The sequence below is a fragment of the Corapipo altera genome, unplaced genomic scaffold, assembly GCF_003945725.1.
Source record: "Corapipo altera isolate COAL_440 unplaced genomic scaffold, ASM394572v1 57, whole genome shotgun sequence".
NCBI lineage: Eukaryota > Metazoa > Chordata > Aves > Passeriformes > Pipridae > Corapipo > Corapipo altera.
The window spans coordinates 1,940,772-1,966,828 of NW_020884905.1; the positions used below are offsets into that span (position 1 = coordinate 1,940,772).

Sequence of the window (26,057 nt, forward strand, 5' to 3'; positions counted from 1 at the left end):
TTGAACCAAAATCATAGTAATAAAATAATCTTTTAAAATGAAAGATGAAATTTCATAGGGTTGGAGGACAGTTAAAGAAAAAGGAAAGAACTGTGGTACTTAATGTTTCTTTGTGTGGTAATTTGCATGTGGATTTGAAGCTCATGGTAATGCTGGTTTATTCCCTTAAGCATGGTATTTTGCCTGTGATTTTTGAAAGGATCAATCACTTGTAGCAATTTATGTAATAACTTTCTGGTGGGTGACTCTACTACTTTATTTATGCTTTTTGCCTGGTTCACCAAAATGCAATACCTTTGCTCCTTTGTACAGTAAATGCACTCTGTAATATCTTTTATGGTATAGTCAAAGGATAATTTATTGTCAGATAGAAAAATAGGTCAACACTAATGTCACTTGATGATCAACCCCCCAAGTTTAATAAAACACCACACCAGCACGCATTCAGCACAGTGCTTGATGTTTTATTAGGACTACAGTACCTTACAGTACCTAGCTATAGCAGGAGTGTAATTACTGAGCTGTCAGGGTGATAAGTGGGATTAATGGCAGCCTGGTGCACTTTAGTCTGCAGAGTGCTTGGAAGATGGTATTATTATAAGAGAAAGTCTGTACTGGTATATTCATGGCACCCTCCTCTCCTCCCCAAAGCTCACATTCAAGATTGCGTTGCACCCCCTCCTCCCAGTAGCTGACATTTTCAACAGCTGTTATTTTGTGAACCAGCTCAAAAATCAAAAGAGAAATAATTTGGTAAAGATTCTTGCTAGCCACAACGGGTAATCTGTACACAGCTTATCCTGCCAGGTGCCATTCTAGTCAGTTTTGACATGAGATTGTGCTATATATAATCCACAGAATGTGTTTTGTGTTCAGTGCACTTCCTTTGGTCTTGGATACAGGATACAGTGTTGTTTTTGAAAGAAAACTACACTGAGGAAAGTGAAGAGTAAAAAGTCATAATGGAATTGTTGCCTTCTTTAATGGCGTGATTTTTGACTTCTGTTCTTTCCATACTGCCTACACAGGCAAACTGCTCATCTGAGCCCTCGTAACTGTGTTATTTTCTCTAGCGTATCTCCTTTTTTGCTGGCTTATGGTACTAGAACTTTGTTTTCTTTCAATCTGCTTAGAATGCTAAAAGCACCCTCTTGACTCTGTGTTCTGGCTACAACGTTTTGAGGTCCCTCCTGTCCTGCCTTTGTTTGTTAAGGCATTTATAGCATGTACCTGTCAGTGGGTAGTGCTGGGCCCAGCTAAAGCTGCTAATGCTCTTCTGACATACTGACTAGTTGAACCGGTAACCCACTATGGTGTTGAACCTAGATTTGGCTTTTTCGGGTTTCCCATCTTTTGCAGCCTGTGGGACCTGTTTTCTTTAAATACATCCTCTGGAACCTTTTCTGCATGAGTAGTCTTGTGAGAAAATCCAAACAGCCCCTACCACATGTACCTTCAAATTTTTCTGGTGCCATAGTGTCTGCAGTACCCAGCTAGATGATAATGAATAATAAGATGAAAGGTTAATTAATCTTTTACTTAACTAGCTTTGCCTTCTTTCTTATTCCACCCTTAATTGAAAAAATGACAACAAAAAAAAAGCCCCCAATGCATGCGGTTGACAAAGTCAGACCAGTGTTTCACTGCAGGTGTTTCAGTCATTTCTTTCCTTTTAATATGCTCTTCATTTCTTTGTGCCTATAGTCCATTGACCTCTTGAGCTTTTCTGTGTTTGAAAATACTCTGTCTCAGCCAGTTCCAGTGTTATTACTTATCACTGAATAACAATAATTAAGGTAGACTTGTGTAACTTATGTAAGTAGTTGGGCTCAAACAATAAGTAAAAACCAAATTTTATTTCATTTTCCATAGATTGTTAAATCGATAGTTAACATAAATTCTGTATGTAGTAAAGCAATATTGAAAGAGCATCTGAAACAACTTAATGAATTATGAGATAAGTAGTAAGGCATTTGACTTATGATAATCATTGATCTGTAAAAGCAAAAATATTTACAAATACCTTTGTATTTAATAGAGAACTATTTTCCTTCTTCAACTGACTTTTAGCTTTTTGTGGTAGGTTTGCTTACTGCAAATGATGTAGACTACCCTGAGGGCTTAATTCTTAGATGGGACCTGTGCAAGCAACCGGATCAGTAACATCCTCATGGATGACTATGCAGGAATAGACAATAAATCTTTATTATTTAGTATGTTTCAATATGCAGTCACATTTTGTCATTAAAAATGACTATAAGAGGGTTTTGGGGATTTTGTTTAGGAGTATGCATAAGACTACTGAATTGTTTTCAGAGGTCGTCATAGACTTATCCCAGTAAAGTCATAGAAAAGTGACTTGAAAATTTATCAGCTATTCTTATTCTTTGGACATATAGTAAAAAGTAATTACTTCTTTGGTGGAAATACTCTTGTTTTTTTTATGTTTGATTGTCCAACGTTCAGAATTTAATCCACAATGACACTTCCAGAACTTCATTAATAAATTCAAATTCACAACACAAATGTTTTTCAGATAGAAAAATTAAATAGTCAGAAGTTTAGCAATCTTGGATTCCAGGGGGAAAAAGTTACCTCTATGTGATTTGTTTCCTAATACTTAGGCATGTGTAGTTCATATGGTTGTAATGGCACCCCCAGTCTTCCTATGGACAGTACAGTCAACAGAACATAACTAATCTGTGTTGATGAAAGTCAGTAATGATCATGTAGTGCTTTAAGGCTTTAAATAGAAATTTTATGAAAATACTCTGTATTATTCCTTTGTGGCTTTTCTTCCAGCATGCTAACTTGAAAACCTTGTGCTATTGGCAGCATTTGTATTCCATGTCTCCTTGACACATCTTCTTTTATTCCTGTAGATGCTTGAAGTGTGCAGATGCCCCCTGTCAGAAGAGTTGCCCAACTAATCTGGACATCAAGTCATTCATCACGAGTATTGCAAACAAGGTAAAGTCAGGCTTGCAGTAGTACATGGAGGGAGATAGCAGCAGTTACTTGCAGTTCTGTGGGTGAGATTGCATTTCAAGGTTTATCTTTGTAAAGTCTTCAAAAAAAAGTGTTTGGAACAGATGTTTTGAAGTTTGGGTCAGCTAATTTTAATTTTTTTTAATTCTGTTCTATGCCTGTACAGATATGTATAGTGCAGATCTATTTCATGTCACTTTTTGTATAAAGTCTTTGGTTTTGATGGTTTTCAAATACAGTGATATTCAAACCCCTGAGCGTTATTTAACCTTTCTACTACCTGAGGTATTATAGTTACAAACCTTTTTGTTTGTTAAAGGTGGGAGTTTTGGAATAGTTTTATTTTTTTAAGAAGTGATTGTAGTTTAAATTTCCTTTGGGCAGAAATTTGGTATGGAGGTAGTCATCTCAAGGAATGTTTACTTGTACTTTATAGTAAGAGGCTCTGGTTAATGCAAATGTGGTCACTCACTAGGACTATTAATAACATACTACAGGAATAAATGGAACTCCCTCTTTGGAGATACTGTACTTTTTCCTTTCTTAATAGGCTACTATACTGTGATCATAATGAAATCTTAAAAACATTATTCTGAATTGTGGTTTACAGGTGACTTTTAATGGGCAGAAATAAATAAAGATTACTGCAAAGTTGATGTGACAAGATTAATTAGGCTGTCTGGGATAGCCTAAAGATGACTGGATATTGATTGCCCCATACCTTTTAAAACTTACTTCCCATCTGTGGAATCATTAGCTGCTTTTTGATTTATTCGTCTACATGAACCCAACTAGACTCATAATCTACTGAGGGTGCTACAAAGATTTTCTGTCTGTCTTTTATGCTCTGACATGTCTCACTCTTGAATGCAGCTGAAAGGGCCAACACAGGTAAAGCTGGAGTGAAGTTGGTGGGCAGCAGCAGCACTTCCATGTGCAAGTGAACAGCCACATTGGTTTTACTGTTCTGTGTGCGACACCAGTAAATTCTGCACCTTAACAAGAAACGTTAGCATAAGAGCAGATATTAAAATGTGTGTATCAATTCTAATGTGATTTGCAGTAATTGGTATTATGCCCAATATATGCCTATAGACAGTTTTCTTATATAGTCTATACCCTGTCACTGCTGCGTTTATTTTCATGAATGTAGGCATCTGTTTGCATCCATAGTATAGTTTGTGGCATATTGCTGCTTATTACCTCTTCAGGCATCGTGAAGCAGGCAAACTGAGCAGAGAAGGTACAAGGCAGTAATGAAACTGCTACTCTCCATCTCGTCATTGTACTGTAGTTTGTTTAGGAAACCTAAAGCAAATTTTATGGAAGTATTTTACCAGGATGATCTTTTCTTATTAAGGATTAGTTATGCTACTGCTTTGAGTAGGACAGGGTGATATGTTGTTGAGGAAAGAAAAAGGGCCTGATTATCAAAACATAAAGCTGGGATTAAGCAATCAGGGAAGATGGATTGAAGACTGCAACTGAAGGTGTTAGAAAAAGAACTAACACCAGCAGCATCCTGGTACAATAAATTTGATGGGTCTCTTAGACTCTGACTACCTTGACTATATGATGCCCCTTTGTGACTTGACAGAAAGGGTCAAGTTGATTCGTTCTGAATCAACTGATTCGTTCTGAATTCTGTGGTTCTATTACAGAGCAGAGAATATGAAGGTGGGGTGACTGCAGAGCTTTGAGAGTTGTGGTTTGGCAAAGGTATACTGGAATGATAATAGTAAACTGCCTCAAAGGTTTGAAGTAAAGTCTCTGCCCTGCCAAAGCCAATGAGTACAGTCTTACTGATTTTAATAGGCCCAAAATTAACCTGTCAGATGGTCACTGAGGTTGATCAACCCTTTAAAGTTTGGACTGTTTGGTGATGACTTTTAAATCCTCTTGGAAGCTGCAGATGCTAGGAAGACAATGATTTTGCCCTAAACAGGTGACCTTATCGCTTGGTGTTTTATCAGAAAATCCTGCTATAGAAAATAATTGCAATGTCCTACTTTTCTCTCAGGAGATTTAGCACTTTTTTTGGTGGAAAAACCGAAGTATCTTAGATTACTGAAATGTAACTATAGCATGTTTTTTTTTTGGACCCTATCCATATCTATCAATAGCTTCTGTATCCACTCTGAAACTAGATTTTATAAAAGGTATACAACAGCTTTTGGTAACTGCTTTTACCTCATGTTGATGTCTGGTTATTGTGTAGGCAGAAGGAAACATTCAAATACAGGAAGTTTTAAAAAGTCTTATACTTAGTTTCTGCTGTTCAAGATGTTCGGATGGAAAATTGCATGCCTAAAATCAGTGCTGCTTCTGTGAAATCAAGTTTCAAGTGTGAGTTTACATACAGTCTTAACCTCTGCTTTCTCACCTTACCCTGTTGGAAAGAATCTTATATAACAACATGGTTGTGGAAGGATTTCTCTGCAACAACTCTAATGCTGACTTTAAAAATAAACAAGCAGAAAATGAAACCAAAGACCAAACCCCCCAAAATTAGAAGTGAGTAAAACCCACACTGGGATATGCTTAGCAAGTAGCTGAATTTGTGGACTAAGAGACAAGACTAGGAAGTCCTGCATGCTCTCGACAGGGGTGTTGGAACTAGATGATCTTCAAGGTCCCCTTCCAACCCAAACCATTTTATGATTCTGTGTTCATACCATCCATGTCAGTGGCTGTGCTTCCTGTAATTCATGTACAAAGCAACTTAAGGAAATTACAGGGCATAGAGGGAACATAACCTTGACTTGATGACCGTAGTCTGCTAGGCTGAATTTTCCTTTTGATGTATTAGTTTCTGATGCCTTTACTAGAAGAGGTGTCTCTTACAACAAATTCTGTTATTCAGAAAAAGTAACAGGGAATTTTTCTGGTTTCCTTTATTGATTGAACTTTTGTATAAGTACAGGAATGTACTGCTGTTTTTACAGTACTGCACTTTGAAACTCCTTGCTTTCTGTCAGGCAAGCAATAGATATAAGGTAGAAGATGAGAGAGGGGTACCAGAGGTTGCAGTGATCCATGACCATGGTAGAGTCTGTGTGAGAGCCCACTATGATGGCTGCTCTTGTGGTGTCCTCTGCCCTCTTTCATTCTGGTGCCGTGGTGGTACCTGCACCGTACACTTTTAGAGCAGACAGAAAACAAGAATAGTGTACTTTTGAACACTAAAACTTGTAATTTGTAATTTTGAAAGTTTTTAATATAACCAGTAAGTAACTTTTCACTTTATTGTACATTTTGCTAAACTTTTATTGAAATAATCACTTGGATATCATTCAGCAGTCTGAATATTCAGCTTGAAGAATATTTCTGTATTACTGTCATAGAAGTACTTCCTTAATATGATCAACGATGTTACATGTCGTTGAAAATACTTTTCAAAATGATAAATCTGTTTTTGCTGTTTTCATCTTGTAAATAAACTTCCTTTTTTAATCCAAAAGCTTATAAATATATATGGTAACTTCTAGAAAATTAAATAGGCGAAGCATAGAACATTCAGGTGTTTGAGGTCAATAAATTCAGGAAATTGGGGTGTGTTTTCTAGACTTATTAAAGTCCCTGTCCTGCTTCTGAATCTCTCTTCACTCACTTGAGACACTCACTTCAGCTAGCTACCCTTCCAGTTGTTTAGAGAAGATTCCGTTCAATAAATTCCTTGTCCTTATCCTTGTGTAAGCAGTGTCGCAAGCAGGTATTTATTTAAACATGATTCATTATTAATATAGAGTATTTAGACAGCAACGTACTGAAAATGAATTACTTTGTGAAGTATTTAAGAACTCTATTGTATGCAGTTTGTTTTGTTAGAAAACGACTATAGCAGTCATAAAAGGTCAGGGATTCTCGTTCGCTTAAGCCTGAGGCTTTTTAGATATTTACAGGCCGTGTACAGTGTAGCTCTTCTGGCTGTTCTGCCATTAGACCTGAGCTCAGGAGTAGAAGAGGGACAGGGGAGGAGAGTTGTTTCTGAGTTGAGAGGGTAATTGAATTGCCAGACTCAATGAGCCTTGAGCCTCTTCAAGAAAAAGGACGTCACTTATGCTGTATTGTGTTAGCTGCTGCGACTCAGTTGAGTATAGGCCACAACTTCCATTCTCTTTTTCCATACAAACTGTATTACAACTCCACTTTATAAAGGTACAATCTATTCTATTGTGTCTTCCCAGTTCGTGTGTCTCAGTTCATATAGGCTGCTTGCAATTGAGTCTCTCAGAGACCAGACTTCAAATTCACCATGCACACATCACTACTTTTATTTCTAAATATCAGAAAATGGCAATCAACTATTCTGAATTCCAACTGTCCTCTCTTTAAATACAGCCATCACATTGCAAAGTGTATATTCTTTGTTTTATAATGCACAAGTGCTTAGTTGTTTATTTCTTTAAAAAGAAAAAAAACAGAAACAAACACTAGAAAAACCCCAAATACGTTCAGCTGCTGCAGGAGAAAGCTTTGCCCCATAACCCTGAATGAGTACCAGGAGTGATTTTAGGATTTTATGTCCTCCTTTCCCTGTGTTGATATGTCAAAGCAAAAAGGAACTGGTAAAATGGAGCTCTGGCACTTGTCATCCTTTAGGACTGGCACAAGCAAATATTTTACAGTAGCAGAAAATCCTAGTTTCCCAGAAGCATCTTTCAGCCTGAACACTTGCAGGCTGTCCAGCTTTTCTCCTTTCCAGCAAAACCATGTGCCAGAGAAACCGCCCTTTAGCAAGCAACTGTTCCTCACATGCTCACCACCTTTGAACTGTTCAGTGAGTGAGTCTTGGAGCTTTTTGTCATCAGACACATTTATGGTTGAGTAGTAGCATTGAAAAACAACTCTTGGTGGGGATATTAACTTTTGTTACACAGCACAGGCGTAAGGTGTGAGTGAAGAATGAAGAACTGGGGGTGCAGAAGTATTTTTTGTGTTATCTGTCCTCAAAGAAAACACTGTTGCTGTAGCCCTCTGTTACCAGTTCTCACATTTTTATATCAAGACTTACAGTATTAGAGTGATTCCTGACATTAACTCAGCAGTTTTCTCCTTGTTCAGAAAGACTCCCAAACCAAATTAGAAACCCACACCAGAAAACAAACGAACAAACTCAAAAAGCAACCCAGTCCCCCGAATCAACAAAGCCATGCTGTCCTCTAGATAGAAGGTAAAAGGTTGTCCCTGGGCTGTGCAGAACACTTGTAGGAAAATGGAGGAGAGAGAAATGAATGTCAGGAATAGTACAGAGAAACTTGTGGAACACAAGGGTAAGTTTTAGGATTTCAGAGAAATCTTTAGGTTTAGATGAAACCAAAGTAAACTGGGGGGGAATTCTCAAGAGAGAAGTTCTGTTTTTTTTCGGAGGAGAAATGAGAGAGAGAACAAACTGGAAAATAGAGATGGATACCAAGATATAAAGATGAATGTGAAGTTTGGGAGATTGAGGGAGTAAATAAAAACATGTTTGTGGTAATATACTGGAAATGAGAAAGAAGGAAAAGTGGGTAGACAGAGGAAGACAAGATACGAAAAGTTGTGGAATCACTTAGAGAAAATACATGAAGCAAAGATTACCACAGAGAAAGGGTGTTGAGAGCCATAGGATTATGACAGGTGACAGAAACGGAAAGATGTTTTCCTGTACCAGAAGAACTCTGAGTAAATTAACAAAGGACATCTATATGCCATTGCAAAGATTGTAGAAAACCATGAGTCACGGTTCATATGTAAAATACTGTAAGTGGGATCCTGTTGATACAATGAAGAATTGTGGAAGTCAGAAAGCTGCTAGATGACTGGTAATAATGATATACAGATAAATGAAAATTATCACAATCTTTAAGTACTACTTTGAGGCCCTAGGTTCTCGAAAGTGCTGTTTTATTCAGTTTTCTCTGTTAATCTTTATATATTTCAGGTCACTAAATAAAATAGTAAGGAAAAAAAAAGTTTAAAAGAAAAAGTGGGGATGGTGTTAAATTGATGCACATGAAACAGTGACTTTTCTTGAGATGTCTGTTTGTACTTTGTATAATGGAATGGCTGACAGCTGGTTTCAGTTGCCGTAGTGTAATTATGTAGAATAGACTTTTGCGATGACACTATGTCAATTAAGGAATCTCTCACATTCTAGACTACAAAGGACAAAATGACAGTACAAGATATTTCTTCCGGTTTTTTTTTCCTAAAAAGATAGTGACACTGTGTGAAATTACAGTCCTGTTATGATGACACAAGTCAAATGATGTGAAAGATTTCTGGATTGATTAAAAATCATCAACATTATAATATAGAATCTGTATGATTTGATAAGTTGATGTTATGTTGTGTTCATTCTTCTTGGGAAGAAATTTGGGGGGGCTGACAGACTGAGGGTGTTTCTTGTTATATTTGAACTGGTGTGTGTCAATGTGAAAAATACTACTTATATAACAACGTATTTTAAATAGTGACACTTTGGTCTGTGGAAATATTTTAATCCAATATATCTTGAGTAAATTTTAAAGCCATCGCAAAACATGAACTAGGGTAGGAGGTGGTTGTATTTTCCCCTATATTTTTGTATGTCTTCCATTTTTTAAACTAAATCCAAATGAAAAAGAAATTATTACTTTTTTCTTCTTTCCTATTAAAGTATTCACGCTGTCCCCAAATTCTGATAAAGTCAGTGTTTTTATTTTTATTACATAAAGCATAATAATGCATATTCTTCTTTGTTTTTATGAAAAATACAATATCAAAACACCCTGATGCATAATGAATTTATATAAAAGGCTCTTGAATTGAATTGAAAGAAAGGATGCTATAAGCATTTCCTGATAATAAATGCAATTTCTTCTGGTCTCTTAGTATTGATTGTATGTGTTTTAATAAGGTTTTTTCAAGTAAAAAAAAGTCTAATTTGCATGCAAATTGTATAATGCTTCTAAATGATACATGTAGAGATCCTCTTCTGCCTGTTTTCCTGTGATTATTGATATCTGTTTAAGGCTTCTTTTTGTTCTCTGTGTTAGCAATGTAGTATTTATTGGCATTCTGATGTAGGAAACCACAAAACATCTTATCCAGTTAGATTAATTAATTTCTATGGAAGTGCATAGGAAAAAAGATTCTATGAACAAAGGCAGGAGCAGACATTTATCTCATTAAAAAATTCAGAAACATTCCAGTTTTAGACTTGCTTCCTCAGTGACGTCTGTAAGAAACTAGCCAACTGAGTCATCTTACTATTTCAGCGTCTATAAAAATTACTCCAGACTGTTAAGGTAGCTTGCATTACTCCATACCCTGAAGTAACTTTGTCATTTTAATGAAGCTAACCTCCCTTTAATTCTCATCCTTTCTCATGTACAACATGTGGTGTGTGGTTACCAGCATACCATGTCTGCGTTTCGTGTCTATTTTGTCTGCAGCCTACTACACTCTGATTATATGAAATGATCAACATTTTTTTTTAAATGTGACCATTCTATGAATATTCTACTTTTTAATGTCACTGATAAATGTAATAAATACTAATATGTTTTCAACTTAAAAAATAGAGCTACATAAGCACAGTGTATTTGTGTAACTAAACATTTAAGATACTGTACGCATGCTACAAACTCTCATTTATTACTGTAGTAACGGAATGATTTGCAGTTTTGTGACACAGTTTGTATAACACTACTCAGTGTAACTTACTAGACTTTATTTATCTGCCAGTTTTTTGTCAACTATGGTAAAACATTTTCCTAATTATGTTTTATTTGTTAGATAATAAATCAGCACAGTAAAGGCAGGATAAATGATTAAATAGAATGGAAGAACAAAGAGATGAAGCAACTCAGAGCTGGGCACCTGAAGCCCTGACCACAGCCCACTCTCCATGCTACACTGTGCCCTGGGTATCAGGAAGTTTGCTGTTGGACTTGCTCTCGAGCCACTGCACAGTCATGGTAGCAGCACGTGGCAATATCCTTTCACTGGTAGTGAATAGTACCAGTGGCAATGGGAACAGTGGTTACACTGGTTTTCAGGAAGGTAGAAGATGAAAATTAGGGAACTGCAGCTCTTCTGAGAGAATGTTTTAAGTTTGCCCATGGTAGAATTGGCACTGGGTAACCAGTTGTTGGCAGACCTGGAAATCAAGTCTGCACTGAACCTTACCTTTCATTTTTAGAGGTGCTCACTTCAGCACAGTTGAAACAAACTAGTGAAGCAGTGCAGAAGACTTGCCTTGCTGTGAATGTCTTTTAATTTATCTTTAAAAATTATTTCAAGGTCCAAACATGTACTCCATCATGTTCTCCCAAAAGTAGGAGTTCAGCAGAAGCTGGACTTACCCCCATTGGGACTTCAGTTCCAACCTCCTCCTTGTCAAAGTCTGTCATGATGTTCTGAGACACATTTCCTTAGCTATCCCCTTAACAAACCATAATCTTGATCCTATACCCACAGTGACTCTGGTCTTGACTCTCTAAAGGCATTTGTGCCTTAACATACCCAATCTTTCTGTAGCCTAGCTGTGCTCAAAGATTGATTTGGGCTTGCACAAGAACTAAAATGTGCCAGCTGTGTTGTCATTGCTTTTACTGGTACAGCTCAAGTGTGAGAGTGTACTTTACGGATATGTAGGAAAATTAGTTTTAAAAAAAGGAATATTTAACAGCTTTGCATTCTAGGTGTAATAACTAGATGTGTATATTAATTTTAACAAGCTGAAAAATGTAGAAGATCCTGAATGAAGTTGCTTGAATAGAAATACACCTTGTTGTAATTGTTTCTGTTGAACAAGAGTTGAAGATAATAAAAATAATAATCCTGGACAACCTAGGAAGGGAAACTATAGCTCTAATATGTGTGAAATATAAAACCGAACAGAAGTTTTGTCTTTGAGTTAGTGAGAAGAATCACCAGTACTAGTTTGTATTCCTTTAGAGTGGAAAAAAGGAACGACTAGATGTAATTGCTTAGGAACAGACAACTAGTGCCATGTAAGATGCTGCAGGATATCTAGGCTGGTCTCTCAGTGCTGCTTAAGAAAGACATGGGTCTCCTGCATTGACTGTCACTTCTGCTGTCTGCAAAGTTATGTGTCAGTGACATCTCCAATATAGCTGGACTTATGTGTTCTGCTGCCAGATTGAGTTTACAGTGTCTTTACTGGCTGTCTTTAGCAGCTCTAACAATCTCTGGCACATCCAAACAGTATAATTCTTCTGGAAGAGCAAAAATATTTGCTAACATGTACAATTTTCATTTAACTAATACTCCTTCACATTGGTAAAAAAATGAGAATTTGGGATAATAGAGTGCCTTACCAGTCACCACAGGCAAAATGATTGAAGGTTCTCCCAGAACAATTGTATAAAGGGATTACCTGTTCAACCAGGATTAGAATTTCAATGGGATGTAATAGTGTCTAAGAAAATCCCAAAGAAGTACAGCTCAGTAGCAAGTTTGTGTTTCCAGGTGATGGACAGGGTCTCATGGTATGCAATAGACCAACATCTATAAGCAAAAAGTCCAGTTACACCTACAAATACATTTCTTGAACATTGGCATTTTCTTAGTAATCTCTATATGTGTCTATAGCATCTGGTTTGACTTTAGAGAATTTTATGCTTTGTCTTTTAATATGCCTGTAGAGAATTTGAACCTCCCAAACCAATTGGGCTCCTGCCCAATTGACCTGGGAATGGAGAAAGTATTTTCAAGTACATTATGCGATATCTTAGTTTTTGAAGGTAGATTTGTTAAGTCACTAAAAATCCTACAACCTACTCAGACAGAAGGTGCTTTTAACTATTTTGCACGCTAAAAAACAAAGTTTAGCTTTGCAAAATTCACAGTTTGTTGACTTTCTTCTCAATTCTTTGACATAATGCTGTATAACATGTTAATACGTTTAAGTAATGTCAGTGTTATTTAATATATATGTGTTTGTTATTCAACTAGCCAGTTATTCTCTTGAATGTTTGAATTTTTGCTTCGTTGGTATGTGACTATCTTTTTTTTTACTATTTCTTCTTTTCTCTTTTTCCTCCAGAACTATTATGGAGCTGCCAAAATGATTCTTTCTGACAATCCACTTGGCCTGACATGTGGAATGGTGTGTCCAACATCAGATCTCTGTGTTGGTGGCTGCAATTTGTATGCCACTGAGGAGGGACCAATTAATATTGGTGGATTGCAGCAGTTTGCTACTGAGGTAGGTAGGACTTGTCTTAAATTCTTTGTATGTACTGTTGAGTATTGCCTGAGTCGTTGCCTTTGTTAATGAATTGTTTAAAAAAAAAATTGATACTAATAAAATAAAGGCATAGGAACTTAGAATAATTATCCTTTTTCTTACAGGAGATTCAAAAGCTTAGAAACACTTTTATAATGCAGTACATTATAGGAACATAAGGAACATTATTTGTTAACAAGATGATTCTTTAGAAATGCTAGTAGTTGAGACAGTTTCTTTTATAATGAAAGATTTAACTAAGCCAGGTGAAATTGTGGATGTTACTCAAGTAGGCTGCATAGGGGAAAAGATCAAGTGCACCTGCATCTGTAACTGCATATTAAGGAGATGTAGAACTGTTCTGGGCATAGGGTAGATCCTATAGTAGAATTAATGTGCATTTATACTGGCTTTGAGACAAAGGATAAGCTTCAGATGAATTAATCTTTTTTTTGTCCATTTTTGTCAAAACTACATAAATACAATTTCAGGTTGACCTAAAATACATGTTCATGTGCATCTGTTTGGATAGACAGAGGTGCATACACGTGTTTATGTGTCAGTTTGTTAGTTCATAAAGGTAGCTACATGTTTTGGCTACTGAAGCAAGGGTTGTTAGTTGCCACTTCATGTTAGGAAGTCTTGGGAGTTTCTGTTGGGGTTCTTGTGCACTGTTTGTGATTATGTAGTTTCAAGGCTCCGATTTCCACCTGAAGAAAGAGGCAACTGCTCATTTGTTAACTCCTTTGGAGGGCATGGAGGATTTGTACCAAACTCATGGTCTCAGCTGGCACCTCAACTGATCTATCTGTAGTATTGTTGGGTAGAAATTTGATTTTTGTTTGTAAAAGTGGGGAAGTTGTGACTGTGTTAAAAAAGGCAAATGTGTGTGTTAAGATTGCGCATTTCTATACAGTCCTTAATTCGTGCATGTCCCTCTTCTGTATCATGAGCCATTTGTCTGATTATATTTACAAACATACAAAGAACGACAGAATATGCTGAGTTGGAAGGGACCCACAAGGATCATCGAGTCCAACTCTTAACCCTGCACAGGACCATCTCCAGAAGTCACACCGTGTGCCTGAGAGTATTGTCCAAACTCTTCTTGAACTCTGTCAGGCTTGGTGCTGTGACCACTTCCTTGGGGAGCCTGTTCAGTGCCCAACCACCCTCTGGGTGAAGAACCTTTTTTAATGTCCAACCTAAACTCCACCTGACACAACTTCAGACCATTCCCTCAGGTCCTGTCACTGGTCAGCACAGAGGAGAGATCAGAAGTCCCAATCAGCTTTACAAAGCCTGAGGGAAAAAAACAACAGACCAAAATAGAAACACAAATCAATCTATAAGTAACAGATGATATGTCTGCAAGGCCAATTTATTGCTCTGGTGTCATTCATAGACTTCATAGACTTCACTTCCTCTTCTCAAGAGCTGTGGGTCATGATTCATTGAGCAAATATTGCTACCTGCTGCTGCTGTTGTCCTTTTATCTGTTTGTGTCCCTTCTTTCTTCTCTCCAGGAGACTTGTACATCTTCTGGAGCACTTTTTAGACTTTTCTACTGAAAAGTTGCTGAACCCTGTCTCCTCTCTGTCATTTAAGTAGCTATCCTGTTCAATTTTTTGCAGATTTGAACAGAAAAATGTAAGAATCAGTGCAGCTGAGACCAAAGTTCTCATTTACAGGATGAGACTAGAGAAACTGAACTGGATTTGTTCTATGTGTATATTCCATGGCTGGGTTTTATCAGTGAAGAGGCAATTTCATTAGCTTTTCTTCTAATGGCCTTCTAATTCCTTATATGAAAAAATGTTAGTATTTGTTGCAAAGCAGAAGACTTCTTTTCTTCCTTAACCCCCCCCAAACTAAACACAAAAACCAAACCAACTGAACAAACAAAAATATTAAGCAGTTGTCAAGTAGATGATAAATACAATGGTGAAATATTGCTGTTTAGGAACCAAATAAAAGTAATATGTGTAATACATGTCTCTGTTTAACCCTAATGCTATGATTAATAGAGAGGATTTATGGCTTGATAGATAATGCTAAATATCTGCCATTTTTCTTCAAAAATCTTTAGAAATCTATTAAAGAAGCTTAGTGCTAGCATAATGATTGATATGAAAACTACAAAGAGGATGAATAGTTCCAAATCGCTTTGCTCTTAATGTTTTGAGTTTTTTTAAAATTATATTAGTTTCAAGAGTTCCAAAGGATAAAATTGTTATACAGTTCTATATAGCACTCTAACAAAAAGAACACTTCAGCAAATTTTATTATCCTTATTATTTTATAGTATCTATATATCTAGTATACATGAAATGTAGAAAAATGTTAAAAATGTTAAAAAATTGGTTGTTAATAACCTTTAGATTTAGTGCTGTTTAACAAAATTTGTATGTGTTGTCGTACTCTTAATTAGTAAGAATAGACAGTCATGTTTTCAGTGAGTACTTTTTAACTTTTTATTCCATTAAATTTTACCATGAAAGTATGTGTAGTTGAAAAAGTATAATAGTATGAGTGCTTCCAAATAACAATCATTACAAAAATATAGATTATAATATTGAAGAAAATAGTAAGGTACTACTACTCATAGAAAAACTGGCCCAGATACTGCAAGCAAAGTGTGTTCACTGCTCTACCTATACAAGTAAGGTATAGGTAGAGCAGTGAAGTAACTTAACAAATTGTGTAATTTAGGCATACAACATGTGTTACTCTTAATGAGAGCTGCATGGTAATTCTCATGCATGGTGTAATATTTGTCCCACAGGGGCTTGTTTACTGAAAACTCCATTGTGCATGAAGCCAGTTTTGGACTTTTTTTTTTTTCCCTTGGAGTTAGTCTGAGGATCATACACTTGATGCATTATAAGAGTGAGTGATAATAAAAGGGCACAACTGCTAGCTGAGATAAAAGATAAAATTGCAATGAAGCAGAAATGTGGGTTTAAAATGGAAAATATATGAGTACGATGTGTGCCTGTTTGTGCTTCTGAACAATGACTGATCATCTGTTCATACTGCAGATAAAGCTCTCTAATTGTAAAATATTTGTCTTGCATACGGTAGAACAACAACAAAAAAAAGACACCTCAGACCTCCTGCATTTTCCTTCTACTCTTTCATATAGTTTCGTAGCTATGTTTGGCTCATTCTCAAAGTGAATTGTAATCCAGCTTGAACAAATGTGAATTTTGACAATTAAATGTTCAAGTGGAAAAAAGGAAATGTCCGTTTGTATTTGTGATGTAGAATGTGTATACTGAGATGCAGTTACCATGGTAACTGTTGCATCTAGAGAATAACATGGAGTAAAAGCTCACTATTATAAATGACGAGTGTCAAGCTCAGGTTACACCTACTACTGCACAGGTCAAAATTATATTAATGTCTTTATCTGTCTCCTTTGCCCAAGTACTTCAGAATCAGGAAACATCCATTTTTGGAACAAAAGTTCTGTGAAAATATGCTGAGGTTGCAGTAACAATACATACAAGCATGGGATATATGACTGTCAGTACCACAAAATAAACTGAAATTACTAAGTACTCAAGTACAAGTTTGTAAGCTTGTAGTAAAAAGGAAGTGAGATCTATTACATTGTCTGCTGCACTATTAGTAAGAAACTCTCAAATTACTACATTTTTGGATAGACACTGAATCTAAAGGTTCTCCTCTGTTTCTATTTGGTCATTCTGAATGGAGCAGCATAAGCTACATAGAAAATGCATTATTTTAATTGCTGCATACTAGGTATAAACACTGGATCATTTAGTGTTGTGGCTCTTGCTCCAACTACAGTTCTGGTGATTTGTTCCTCTCTGGAGATTCTTTCTGCTACAACAGCAGTCAGAATGTAAGTGGTAAAGGAAATTTGATGTGTTTTTTTTCTGAAGGAGGCATCGTATGAGCTTACCAGCTGCTCACCTAGGGGCATTTCAGCAGAGTATTTGGTCTGGGAAGAGGGCTGTGGTGAGAGACCCCCTCTGAATGCTGAACCTCCTTTCTCCCCCAGTGCACCACGGTCAGGGAAGAAATGGCTGCCCTGAAGGATTGCAGTGTAGTGGTGCACTGTGCCCTTCGGCACAGAGGCCCTCTTTCAGTTGCGTGTTGACAGCTCTGACCAGTCTTAATGTAAGTGCAAGAAGAGGGTGGTTCTCATGGAGCAGCCACTGCTGCAGTTGGATGGCCTTGAGAAAGCTGCCTGGGCTCCTCATCGGCACACGCACTGGTGCTCCTCAGCAGAGGAGGACTGTAGGGGACCTAAGACAACAGGGCAAATAGAAAAACCCCTCTATTTGAAGGTATTAATTTTAATTTTAACATATCTTTAGATTATTTTATCTGATAAGTCATGTTGAAATCCACAGTAATAAATAAAATTTTAGGCTTGTCTGAAGGGGATAGTGTAGACTTCTGTAATAGTTCATGGGATGAATCTGAGGACTTCTGATTTCTCAGGCCAGTGCTGAAAGATTTGCTGATATTTGGGCAAGTTATATAAACTTCTCTACAGCATGTTTTATAGATGTTAAACATTCTTTGTTTTTTTAAAACATTTGCATGAATGTTGCTATGTTCGTTTTGGTGGTGGGATTCATGAAACGTTGAGATTTGGACTATGCAATGTCCTAGGTCTGTGGATTTTTTTGGGACTAGCATAATGGAGGTTTGAAAAGTTATTAATGGGGTGTTTTAGGCCCTGGTTTTGTCAGCACTCACCTACTTGCATAGAAATTTGAAGTGTTACAGCTTTAGCTCTTAAATTGTGGAGGATCAACGGGTGTTCATAACCAGCTCGTGTCTGTGGAAAAAACACTGCCTGTGTTAATGAAATTAATTGGGTGATCATTTATTTGACAACTTCAATAAGATTACTAAGCATGCAATTTGCTTCATTTTGTATTAAAATCTGTGCGGAATATTTTTTTTCTTCTTTAAATATTCAGCTGCCCCATATTAATGTAAACCAGCCTACAAATAAATATCCATGGAAACCAGTGAGAAAGTGTGAAACTCATAAAATCAGTTCCTAAATGTTACTGATTTCATTGCCTGTATTTTACTTTCTGTGCACTGGCAAAATCTGATAACAATTCAGAATACACTAATACGTTTCACACTAAAATAAATTCCAGTTAGATTCTACATCAGTAGCTATTTGGTGTCTCGCTGTCTTAGTGAAGGATATTTAGTGGCAAACCTGACTGATAAACTTATTTCTATAGCCTTTTAAGCATGGCAGCAAACATTATAGTTGAAGAATATAAAGGATTTAGTTATGAAGTCAAAACTTATACTAAATTTTTCCACTGCTCCTTCCTTTTTCCCATTTTGTTTCCTTTTTAAGCCTTTATCTGTTGATGAACATGACAGATTAAACAGATGCACCTTTTACGAAGGAATGTGTCCTTCTATGTATATCTTGGAGACTACTAAGTGTGTTTTGTAGGATTAGACAAAGATTTTTACGTTTACATTGAGGTTAAAGTTTCAGTCTATTTACTGTTTAATACATTCTCTGTCATAGTCCAAAAATAATTTTAAGCAATCATAGGATAGTAGAATGTCTTGGGTTGGAAGGGACCTTAAAGATCATCTCGTTCCAATCTCCCTGCCATGGCCAGAGACACCTTCCATTTGACCAGGTTACTCAAAGACCCATCCAGCCTGGCATTGAACACTTCCAGGGTTAATAGAATTATAAATGTTGGAAAATATCTTCAAGCTCATTGAGTTAAATCTTTGACCAAGCACCACCTTATCAACTAAAGTTGACCCTAGGTGCCGTGTCCAGTCGTTTGTTGAACACTTCCAAAAATGGTGACTCCACCACTTCCCCAGTCGGTCTTTTCCAATGCTTGCCAGCCTTTTCAGTGAAGCAGTTCTTCCTGATGTCCAACCTGAACTTCCCCTGGCACAGCTTGAGGCCATTTTCTCTTGTCCTGTTGATGGTTGCCTGGGAGAAGAGACCAACCTCTCCCTGGCTACAACCTCCTTTCAGGTAGGTGCAGAGAGTGATGAGGTCTCCCCTGAGCCTCCTTTTCTCCAGACTAAACACTCCCAGCTCCTTCAACCTCTCTTCACAGGACTTATTCTCCAGACCCTTCACCATCTCCATTGCCCTTGTCTGGACCTGCTCCAGCACCTCAATGTCCTTCCTATAGTGAGGGACCCAGAACTGGACACAGGACTTGAGGTGCAGCCTTGCCAGTGCCAGTTGCAGGGGGACAATCACTTCCTTGGTCCTGCTGGCCACATTGTTTCTGATCCGGGCCAGGATGCCATTGACCTTCTTGGCCACCTGGGCACACTGCTGGCTTATGTCCAGCTGGCTGTCAACCAGCACCCTCAGGTCCTTTTCCACTGGGCAGCTTTCCAACCACTCTTCCCCAAGCCTGCAGGCACTGCATGGGGAGGTTGAGAAATGGGAGTCAATAATAAGTAAGTAAAGGTGAATAGAGTAAAACTGCCTGACCCTATTTGAATTCTGTAAGTAGATGGAAAAAGGTATCTGAAGTCTATTGGTCTTAAAAAAATTCTGATCAGAAAACTCAGAAGTGACTAAAATGATTTACTTTAATTTATTCTAATTTGTATAAAATTTGATATAAAAATTCTGAGTAACAGTTTGAACCTGCTCTAATGGATTTAAATATTTTAGATTCATTTAAATCATGCTTACTATGCCATAAAATGATTTTCATCTGCTTAGCAAAATACATTTCTCTGAGTCACCTGCCATTCTCTGCCAAATGTCACATCTTTTCATCAAAACATGCTAATACAAGAATGGGGTAGTGAAGAAAAGAACCAGAATTTTATTACATGAGGAGAACAATAAACTTTTCCCTATCTGCATTCTGAAAAACAGCTAAAATGAGTTGGCTAAAACCTTCCAGGAAAATTAAACTGGAATCAGATGCTCAGCAATTGAAAGCACTGTAGTTTGTTAAAATGGGAGATGTTGTGGAACCTGAGTACAAACTCATGTTGTGAGTTATTTTTATATATTTTGGAATTATGCTATTTGTTGAGTATACTGAATGTTTTGAAACAGGAACCGACACCACTGCAGTAAAAGGATGTTTTATTTACAGTCGAGAAGAGAACAAACTCTTAGATTTCATGCTGTAGAGAACACTGAGCAAGTGCACTCACACCTTTACACATTGAAGTGATGCAAATAGGAAAACTGTAATATGCTATAAATGTCTGAATCAAGAGAGAGGTTTTTTTTGTTGTTGGAAACTTTAGCAAAATAGATTGACTGTTTTGGTTTGATCGAATTGTCTCTCACTTGAGGACTAAGTCTCCATACTTTATAAACTGGGATATCCTTTCTAAGGACCCTAATGGACATGAAGCGTAAGAAGTGGATGAAATCAATGTGGGTTTAGTTTGAAAGGGCCTAAATGTTAAAGTAATGGTGATTTCATGGTATTTGATAAAAAGTTGAACAATAAATGCCTAATGTTATTAATCTCTATTATTAATCTATTGAATTTCCATTGTCTGTGTTAGAGAGAGAGACAGAAGGAAAGGCAGACATGAGGATGATCATTGAGTCTTTTCACTGAGAGTTTCAGCTTTAAAATTCATTATTTGGTCTCATTGTCCTTAATGAGTCTTGGTTAAAAAACACTGCAAAACAAAGTAAAAGTCCATCCAAACAAAAAAGAAATCATATTTTTGAAGAAAAAGTGGAAAGAAAGGCAATAGGATTAAATTCTTCCTGCATCCTGAACAACCTGAACAGATATAAAAACAGAGAGGACAGTTGTCTGTAACGTGCCATTGAACGCTTGCTTGCAAGTTACTCACCTCTGACCACCAAAGGATTTATACAGAGGAATTCAGTGATATCTAATTAGGTGAATTACAGTGCAGGAAACTTCACTGTGAGGTGAGTGAAAATTTTTTGAAAGGCATTAAAGCAGTTTGCTATTTTCACACAGTTACTCTGCCAGCCTTAATATGCAAAATTGCCACTGAATTCCAGATGGCAAGATATTGCCACACAAGCTGGCTGTGCTGCATAAAGATGGTTTCACCCTGTTTGCAAATAGGCAGAATTAAAGTTGACCATTCAGCCTGAACTACTAGGATTTCCTGCATGAATGCTTGGTTTCTGAAGCTTAACGCTGCACTACAGTACTGCGTCACTTTAGTATAACATTTATTTGATGGGTATGACTATCCAATAATACATATAAAAATAGGTTTTTTAACAATAAAGTAAATTTAGGAAGAATAAATTCGTTAAGCATATGCATATTCAGTGTTCAATATACACTCTTATTAAATATGCAAGTTATATAATTTGTGTTACTGAATAGCCTTCTAAAACAACTACATGAGACTGTAATAAAAATTTGGTACAATTCAAGCTGTTTCTGTGTGAATATAACAAAGCAGACATTTTAGAAATATCCTATTGCATTTTGATTATCACAGTCTAGTTTTACAGTACAATATGAGCTTTTTAGCCTGTGAAATCCATTAATAACCACATTAAACTTTTCCATATTGTGTGAATTGTCAGGTTTAAATTATTCTTTCTTTAAAACAATTATCTATCTCTAGCTTCATGCAGTTTGTTAAACTGCTATGTCAATTTACAAAGACTGGGTGCGTTTGACACAGGAATTTTAGAGGGGAAGGAACTAATCATTGGTTTACCTAGCATGAGTGCTCAAGTGCGCATGAAGAAAATGAACATTGATTCAAAATATAAATGAAGAATTCTATTCATGAGTGGAATTGCCAAAGTTTAACTTGAAAACCCTTTGCTTCTCAAATTCTAAGGAAAGTAAAATCTATTGGTAAACTTGTTAGATAGCTTAAATATGATATTTATTAAGACAAATGACAATGTGTGTATTTTAGAGGACTAGTTAGTACTTATGGAACACAGTTCTGCATTGAAATAGGTAGGGAACAGTGTGGTTTTGTTAGTTTTTGAGATGCGTTGGAGCGTTTGTGATATGAATGAGAATCCCCATGCAATGCACTCTTGAATCCTTTTGCCTGCTACAAAGATATACTCCTTGGGTTAAACATTTTACCTCTAATGCCTAAACTAAAAAGAAGATGTAACTGTGCTCTTCCATGCTTCTAATCTTCAGTAACCTGTAATACTGTAAGTCTGTTCTTTTTCTTTTTGCAGGTTATACGTTCATTCCTTCCCCTACAACATATATAATGCTGAGGACAGTGAAGTCTAGCTTGGGGAATGTAGAATATTTCTGCCTTAGACTCTTACCTGTATACCTGAGTAAAGAACTGATTTAATGTAAATCTGAGAAACTGTGTGACATTACAACCAGGTTAACAGCTCATTGTGTTGGGTTCTGTAGAAATGAACAATAGTGATCAGAGTCTGTTCCAAAGTACTTTTAATAGTCAGGACAGATGGGGGCAAATCATCACCATTCTACAGGTGAGTGAATAACTGGAGCAAAGGGAGAATGGTCTAAATTTATAGTTTTTGGAAACCCAGTTAAAAAGTGGAACCATCTGAAATAGATAAGAAACTAAAATAAAGTAAGTCCTATAAAAATTATCTAAGACAAGGCATCTAAAGCATGGGTTACCTTTGAAAATACAACACTGAAGACTAAGGGTGATTCCTAAAAGACGTTTCAAACCCACCTAAGGTTTATTACCTACCACCTCTAGACAATCAAGCTATAGGTGATTTATTCAGGATCACACTGGTTGTCTCTTGAAGAAGCAAGGCCCCTTCACTAGCATTATAATCCTTTGCATTATTTGCAGAAGTACTTTTCTACTAGTAAGAATGATTTGCTTGCAGGGAATTTTTTTGGCATTGGAGAGATTCTCTGCCATCTGGCTGACTTTGTATTCCTATTCCGCTACTGGTAGTCTGGTTACATCTTTTCTGTAAAATTTTTACAGTAGTGAAAGATCTGACTTCAGACATTTTTAAGACAAAAAGACCCATAGAAGGACCAAACCCTGCAAATATAACATCTCTCACAAATGCACACATCATGTCATTTGGAAACCCCTATAACGTTATGAAGCAGTCTGGCCTCACCTTGAATATGGTGTGCAGTTTTGTTCACCACGATATAAGAAAGACACTGAGTTATTTGAGTGTGTCCAAAAGAGGGTGACGAAGATGGTGAAGGGCCTTGAGGGGGAGCCATATGAGGAGGAGTTGGGGGCACTTGACCTGTTCAGCCTGGAGAAGAGGTGACTGAGGGGAGACCTCATTGCAGTTACAACTTCGTTGTGAAGGGAAGAGGAGGGGCAGGCACTGATCTCTTCTCTGTGATGACCAGTGACAGGACTTGAGGGAATGGCCCGAAGCTGTGTCAGGAGGGATTTGGGTTAGATATTAGAAAAAGTTTCTTCACCCGGAGGGTGGTTGGGCACTGAACAGGCTCCCCAGGGCAGTGTTCACAGCACTATGCTGCCAGAGTTCAAGAAGCGTTTGGACGATACTCTCAGGCACCTGGTGTGACTCTTGGGGATGGTCTAGTGCAGGGCTAGGAGCTGGACTCAGTGGTCCTTGTGGGTCCCTTCCAATTTAGCATTCTGTAATTCTGTGAGTAATACATACATCAGATGTGTGACAGTACTAGCAGAAGCTCCCATCATGTTATTCATAATAAAATGTAAGGAGGGAATGTAAAGTATGTAACCTGTGGAATGTATTGCTTTTCAGGTATTCAAAGCCATGAATATTCCTCAGATCAGAAACCCTTCCTTACCTCCTCTAGAAGATATGCCTGAAGCATATCAGGTGAAGATTGCTCTTCTTGGTGCAGGACCTGCAAGCTTAAGTTGTGCTTCCTTTTTGGCTCGACTGGGCTATTCAAACATCACCATATTTGAAAAGCAGGAGTACATTGGTGGTTTAAGGTAAAAAAACAATGACAACAAAGCACTGTTTTCAATTATTGTAGAAAGCATAGCAAAAAATATTGTGCATACATAGTTTATGTGTGATCCCTCTACCTTTACCAAAGGAAAAGAGTAGAAAATTTCAAATTTGGAAAACTTATTTTTTATTTAAATAATTATTAAAAGAGGTACAGTTATAGGTAAGCTTTAACTGAAAGTCTAGTGGCTATCTCCTATATTCTGTTCATGTGACCTATTGAACTCCAGCGTGCAATTGTTATTAACAGATTAACACCTTAGAAGATTACAGCAGGAACCATTTTCCACTTATCCAAAACAGTTAAAACAAGAGGAAGTACTTGTAGCCCTAGAGAAAGAATGTTTAAAATGCTTTAGACAGATATTAATTTCATGGAGAGTTTTAGATTTAGAATGCTTTTGTGGACTACCCTGTGCAAATAAAGGTGAAAGTGAATAAATCCATCATGTATGTCTGAACTTGCAGCTTTAGTAGACCATACCATATGAGTGAAATAAACCCCCTGCAATTCTCAATCTTCAAGAAGTTTCAGATACATAAAATACCTTTGTAGTTTTCCTATATGGTAAACACTTGGCTGGTGTTTGCAAGGTGTCATGTCCTCTACAGTAGAAGGTGAATTTTTACCACTGCAACAATGGCTGAGATCATATCTTGTAGGTTTGTTGGAATCCCTATGTATAAAATAATTCAGGCACTGGCTGATGGATACCAACCCATTCAAAATCAAAATGAAATTTTAGAATGTAAGATATACAAGGGTACAAAATGGACTTACATGAAAGTGTTTAAAAAATGAAAAATATAAAAAAGAGAAAGAAGGGTGATGTGCTTAAATTTTTCAATGCAGCATCACTGAAATCAATAGAGTTGACACGGTTAATGAATTTGATCCATAATGTCATAATGTCAAATACTTATTCAGTGCTCTGGAAGATAGCGAATCAATGCTGGAGAAGTTGAACTGATTATTTGCATTTTTCCCAGTGAGGTTCAGAATTATTCTACCTAATTACCAAGGTGTTAATATGTAGGCATTTAACTGTGGAACTGTTTAACTTGAACTAGTTGCCACAGAGGATTGCAAATTTAGTGTATGAAATACCTCTTCACCTGCTGAGTAGCACATGTTTTCATAAATACCAGATTAAAGTTAGTTCTGTTGTTGTAAACTAGTCAGAATTAATGAGACATTTCTAGCAATGAGGCTTTATTTGGTAACAGGTTAGACTCAAGTGGGACTTGGTGATACAATACAGTACTTTCTGCAGTTGTTTTGGTGCTTATAGAACAATGTTACAGTTGCTTAATGCGTGCTTCTGTATTTGAAGCAGTGTGATATTGAGTTCATGTTTTAGTTGAATTTAAAATAAAGTTTAGTCTGTTGTTTGTTTTACTGCAAAAAACCTTACACTGAGTTTTGCCTGTTCTGTTATTATCCTTAATTACTGAGGAGTGCATTTAAAAACTTATTTCTTTCTTTTGAGTCCTAATGAACACATAGCAATCAAGGTCAAATTTTACTTCCATTCACTGAAGAAGTTTTCACATCTGGTTTAATGGCATCAATTCTTTTTGTCCTTATTTTAATCTTGGAACAGAATGGAGGCTGACCTGTGGCAGAAGTCATCCATTATTGCATTTGTAAGTCTGTGCAGTACATCTTTTAACAAGTTTAGGTTATTGATGGGTGTGTTTTCAAGGCTTCATAAACTTATTGCAAGTATCTAAGAAGACCAAATCAATTTTGTATTTTGGATCAGCTGTTTGAAAGGGCGGTGTTTTTGCCTTTTTTTAGTTTCTTCAGTTGTTTTTAAGTAGGATGTTCCTTGCATCTCAGCTAGCTTTCATAATATTGTGACAATAGAAAAATGTCTAGTGATGGCAGTTCTTGTAGTGAGATATTTAAATGTAGTATGA

The 26,057-nt window shown here is 36.8% G+C and overlaps 1 protein-coding gene across 7 annotated transcripts in view; it reads left to right on the forward strand.

Moving 5' to 3' along the window:
* Window positions 1–26,057, forward strand: part of DPYD (dihydropyrimidine dehydrogenase) — a 336,400-nt gene that overhangs the window by 83,920 nt on the left and 226,423 nt on the right. For all 7 annotated transcript variants that reach the window (XR_003528954.1, XR_003528955.1, XR_003528956.1 and 4 more), the window contains exons 4-6: window positions 2,883–2,970; window positions 13,025–13,186; window positions 23,919–24,115. Coding sequence is in view for 4 of the 7 variants with exons in the window: in XM_027651422.1 (XP_027507223.1) it covers window positions 2,883–2,970; window positions 13,025–13,186; window positions 23,919–24,115 (447 nt within the window). In the remaining 3 variants the exon portion in view is untranslated. The remainder of the gene's footprint in view (window positions 1–2,882; window positions 2,971–13,024; window positions 13,187–23,918; window positions 24,116–26,057) is intronic.